The sequence below is a fragment of the Vicia villosa genome, unplaced genomic scaffold (genome assembly GCF_029867415.1).
Source record: "Vicia villosa cultivar HV-30 ecotype Madison, WI unplaced genomic scaffold, Vvil1.0 ctg.000877F_1_1, whole genome shotgun sequence".
Classification (NCBI taxonomy): Eukaryota; Viridiplantae; Streptophyta; class Magnoliopsida; order Fabales; family Fabaceae; genus Vicia; species Vicia villosa.
Genome location: NW_026705394.1, coordinates 87,076 through 92,713, shown reverse-complemented (window position 1 = coordinate 92,713; position 5,638 = coordinate 87,076). Strand labels below are relative to the sequence as shown.

At 37.7% G+C, this 5,638-nt stretch overlaps 1 protein-coding gene across 1 annotated transcript; it reads left to right on the top strand.

Annotated features, from left to right (window-relative positions):
- Positions 1-2,503: 2,503 nt before the first annotated feature.
- LOC131631855 (uncharacterized) lies at positions 2,504-3,421 on the top strand. The gene has a single exon (XM_058902629.1). The coding sequence runs from the start codon at positions 2,504-2,506 to the stop codon at positions 3,419-3,421; it is 918 nt and encodes a 305-aa protein (XP_058758612.1).
- Positions 3,422-5,638: the final 2,217 nt, after the last annotated feature.

Genomic DNA, 5,638 nt, shown 5'->3' with positions numbered 1-5,638 from the left:
ACTTCATTAGAGAAAAGTCAGATGTGTTTGATGTTTTCAAAGACCTGTGTCAAAGAATTCAAAGAGAAAAGGAAAATGATGTTGTAAGAATCAGAAGTGATCATGGAAAGGAATTTGAGAATAAAAAATTTGCTGATTTTTGCTCCTCTGAAGGTATACACCATGAGTTTTCATCTCCTATTACTCCACAGCAAAATGGGGTTGTTGAAAGGAAAAACAGAACCATTCAAGAATCAGCCAGAGCTATGATTCATGCTAAGAAACTCCCTATTTATTTCTGGGCTGAAGCCATGAATACTGCCTGTTATGTTCATAATAGAGTTACCTTAAGGAAAGGAACATCTACCACTCTGTATGAGATCTGGAAGGGAAGAAAACCCACTGTCAAATACTTCCATGTGTTTGGTAGTAAGTGTTACATTCTTGCTGATAGAGATCACAGAAGGAAGATGGATTCCAAGAGTGATGAAGGGATTTTTCTTGGCTACTCTACAAACAGCAAAGCCTATAGAGTGTTCAACTCAAGAACGAGGATAATCATGGAATCCATAAATGTGGTGGTTGATGATGAACACAAACAAGCAGATGTCACATATGATGTTGGAACATTCTGGGAACACGCAGCTGGAGAATCTAAGAAAGAAGATGATTGCAGCCCCACTATTGCAAAAACTGAAGCTGAACCCTCTAACAAAGGACCATCTATAAGAGTTCAAAAAGATCATCCTAGTGAACTTATTATAGGAGATCCTAACAGTGGAGTTGTTACAAGGTCAAGAGAACAGGTTTCAAACTCCTGTTTTGTATCAAAAATTGAACCCAAGAATGTGAAGGAAGCTTTGACAGATGTGTTTTGGATTAATGCTATGCAAGAAGAATTGGGTCAGTTTGAAAGGAATGAAGTATGGGAGCTGGTTCCAAGACCTAAAAATACAAATGTCATTGGAACTAAATGGGTTTACAAGAATAAGTCAGATGAACTGGGAACTATAATAAAAAACAAAGCAAGGCTGGTTGCCCAAGGATACACTCAAGTTGAAGGAATTGACTTTGATGAAACTTTTGCTCCTGTTGCTAGGCTTGAGTAAATTAGATTGTTGTTAGGAGTTGCTTGCATTCTGAAATTCAAACTATACCAGATGGATGTGAAGAGTGCTTTCTTAAATGGTTACTTTAGTGAGGAAGTCTATGTGGAACAACCTAAAGGCTTTGCTGATCCAAACCATCCTGATCATGTGTACAAACTAAGAAAAGCTCTTTATGGGTTGAAACAAGCCCCTAGAGCTTGGTATGAGAGACTAACAGAGTTTCTTACTAGTAATGGTTACAGGAAAAGATCCTGATTGCAAAAATTTATGTGGATGATATTGTGTTTGGTGGGATGTCAGACACGATGATTAAACATTTTGTTGACCAAATGCAATTAGAATTTGAAATGAGTCTAGTTGGAGAATTAACTTACTTTCTTGGACTGCAAGATAAACAGATGGAAGACTCAATTTTTCTCTCTCAGAGCAAGTATGCCAAAAACATTGTCAAAAAATTTGGGTTGGAGAATGCTAGTCACAAAAGAACTCCTGCACCTACTCATTTAAAATTGTCCAAAGATGAAAAGGGCACAAATGTTGATCAAAGTTTGTATAGAAGCATGATAGGAAGCCTGCTGTATCTTACAGCTAGTAGGCCTGATATTGCTTTTGTTGTTGGGGCGTGTGCCAGATATCAAGCAGAACCCAAGATCAGTCACATAAATCAAGTCGAGAGGATTCTGAAATATGTGAATGGTACTTGTGAGTATGGCATGCTCTACTCTCATGGGTGTGAACCAATTCTCACTGGATATTATGATGCAGACTGGGCTGGAAGTGCTGATGACAGAAAAAGTACTTCAGGAGGATGTTTCTTCTTGGGGAATAACCTCATATCATGGTTCAGTAAGAAACAAAATTGTGTATCCCTATCTACTGCAGAGGCAGAATACATTGCAGCAGGAAGTAGTTGTTCTCAGCTTGTTTGGATGAAACAAATGTTAACAGAATATAATGTCACACAAGATGTCATGACATTATATTGTGACAACCTAAGTGCCATTAATATCTCAAAGAATCCTATCCAGCATAGCAGGACCAAGCACATTGATATTCGGCATCACTTCATAAGAGATCTTGTTGAAGATAAAGTAATTGCCTTGGAACATGTTGCTACTAACCTTCAACTGGCTGATATTTTCACTAAGGCTTTGGATGCTAATCAATTTGAAAATTTGAGAAGTAAACTTGGCATTTGTCTTTATGAGGGATTATAGCAATTAACTGGGTGTAGGGCCAACAGTATCCTTCTCTCCAAATATTTGTTATCATTACATATTAAAGTGTATTTTCCCCCTCTTTTACACTTTCTCCAAACGGTTCCCATTCCCATAAAACCTATTTTCGGCATTCACGCTACCTCTCTGATTCGCTGCATTCACAAACCTCTCTCCATCATTCCTTTCTCTCTCAACATGTCTCAGACTTCTCCTTCGAAGAACACTACTCCTCGCTCTGAAACTACATTCGACTCTAGGGCACCAAGTATGGTAGGTGATCAGGATGTTGTGCTGGATGTTGCGCCATTGAACTCGGTCCCAGCCACTGATCCTGTTGGCAGTATACCAAGAAAGATGCATGCAAGAAAATCAACTGGTGGGTCTGTTCCAGAAACGTTTTCTGCTCAGAATAAAGAAGGATCTGCTTATGTCCACAATGCGATCGCAGGTCTTGTCACAAGAATCTTGAATGAAGGTCACAAGGTAGCAGGAATATCTGTTTCTTTAGCCCAAGTTCCTGCCCCTGAGAACAGAGAAGATGATCAAGTTGATGCTAGCAAAGATCATGTTGATGTTGAGACATCTGAAGCCAACAATGTTGAGGGTTCTGATGCTAAAAATGCTGATGCATCTGGAGATAAAGATGCTGAGATTCTTGAAACTGAGAAAGCTGAAGAGGTCAATGCTACTTCTCCTAAAGAGAAGCCTACTTGTCCTATTGACAGTGTAAATGATATGGTGGATCTGGATAATCTTGATGATCCTATTGACATTGCTGATGATGACCTCATCTCTAGCATTTCCAACAGAGTCAAGGCTCGAAGGGGAAAGCAGGTTGATGATCAACATCCTCCCAAAACAAAGGTTGCTCCTCTAAAGAATGCCACCAAAGAAAACATCAAGAAGGTATCTGCTGAGCCTTCAAAAACTAGGAGCAAGGTTGCTGTGAAGAAGAGAAAAGAAAGAAGTGTTTCTGACTCCGAAGACAATGTCCTAAGTGATGTCCCTGACATCCCTTCAAAGAAGAAGATTGCTGTCACAAAATCCTCCATAAAGGTCCGTGATGTTCCTTTGGACAACATTTATCTGCACTATGCTTCAAATGCTATCTAGTGGAAGTTTGTTTATCAAAGAAGGCTGGTGTCATACCCCAATTTTTGACCTAAGATACCACCTCATATCATTACATATGCATCATTTGCATCTCTAACAAATTGCATAGTTTGTGTTTGCTACTTGTGACTCAGCAGGATTTAATCAGGAAATCACTCATCAGTACAAGTAACAATAAATTAGGGTTTTTTCTCCCTTCATCTCAAAAGAATTATCTTCATCAACAGTCAACATTTGGTCCTCAGAGATTCATTTCAACAAGCTCAAAGACTTTGAATCAACCAGATTAGGGTTTTGACTGAAGTTAGCATACTCCTGATTTTTGCTCAGGATTTGACCTAATGACTTGGGACATGACCTCAAGACCCCAAGTGCATCATTTTGACCTAATCCATTGGCTCAGGACATCTCCTACACAAGGATTGATCAACAGTGAAATTTCAAATCATCATATTAGGGTTTTGAACTATCAGGGACTGAAATCAGGGATCACATTTGGGAAACCCTAAAAATCCCCAGGAAGTCAATCAAAGGTTTCAATCATCTTCAAATAATCCCTATGACAATATCCAATGGAAATTGCATCTCAATTCAAGATCCACAGTCGTCAATTTCATCAGGTCGACAATTAGGGTTTTTGACCTAATTCACTGAATAACTGACTTTTTTATCAGAACATGGTGCCACAACTTAAACCATGACTCAATATCCTCTAATGCTTCAATGTTATCCATTCATACCATTCATTTGGTGAGGATAGCTTGTTTCATTTGAAATCTCCAGAAACGCGATTCGTCTGAAAAAGTCAACTGTACAAGATCACCATTGACTTTTGGGGAATTCTGGTCAACCATGGCTTTTGAAGTTTTGAATCATCAATATATGATATATGAAGTCATTTGATCAAGAAAAATTAAGAAAATCAATCAAGAATCAAAAAGTCAAAAGTTTGACTTTCCATACTTAGAAAAATTCTAAGTATTTTTCAATGGTTTTTTCCAAACTTTGGAAGGGGATAACTCAAAATTTCACCTACAAACTGAAAAAAACTTCCAACATAAAAGTTGTAGATTTTGATCCAATAAACAACTTTGACACATATAATTTTTTTCCATAAGATCAACCATTTAAGAGATATGGAGCTTCAAAGTTGGTATCTTTTGAAAAAATGCACTTAAAACTTCATTTTCTTCAAAGTTCATGGATCTTTTTCACCCACTTCCTTAAAGGTCTTGAAGAAACTTTCAACTAGGGTTTTGAAGTATGCAACATGAGCTTTCCAAAATGTCCAAGAGCATGAAAAAATATGGAGTGTAGCTATGGCTTTGAATTTTGCCATTAGTGACCATTTCACTTGAAATTTCAAGCCATTTTCACTAAGTTATGAACCAAATTGCCAAATGGTCCTAGTAATGATACATAGATGCAATAATTGGAAGATATTTTCTGATTTGAGACAGATGGGAAAGAGATAAGAAGCATAGCCAATTTTAACCATGGTTTAGTAACTTTAACCATATGCATTTAATGGTAAGATTCCTTTCTATCCTTTAAGTGCCATATCACCAAAGAAGAAGCAAGTTGCAAAGCTCTGAGTTCAGAAAGTTTGGCCTATAAATAGAGGTCATTACTTCATTGCAAATGACACCAAAACCTCACAAATTATAGGTTTTCTCTTTCTTTCTTGAATTGCAAGTTTTAAGTTTCAAAGAGAGGTAGAAAACTCAACCTCCAAACCCTTGAAGTTATGGCCAAAGTGATGGTTCTAACAACTCATAAACATCATATGGGATGTGTTTGAACCACTCACACACCCCAAATCACCCCAAAACTCAGAATCATCATCTCACCTCCATATCATCTCTGTCCAAACTATCACTTCTAACATCATCCATATATCACATATGAACTATACAATCCATCACATATAGCCAAAAACTTCAGAATCATCAAGCTCGATTCATACTTGGTTCTACTGCAGATCGGGTTCCATACTTTGATCCAGATGTTTTCAATCCATCCCAAGCATTCAGACACCTTCCATAAGGTCCATTGAAGCTATCCAGATCATCAAACAACTTCTGTAACACCTCCATTGCAAAATTCAATCTCCAGCTTGGCCGTTTTCGAAGGTAAGAGTTTTGAACTTCAAACTCATACATACATGCATCATAAATGAAAAATTGAGTTGCTATCTTGTTTCTGCACTATCACTGA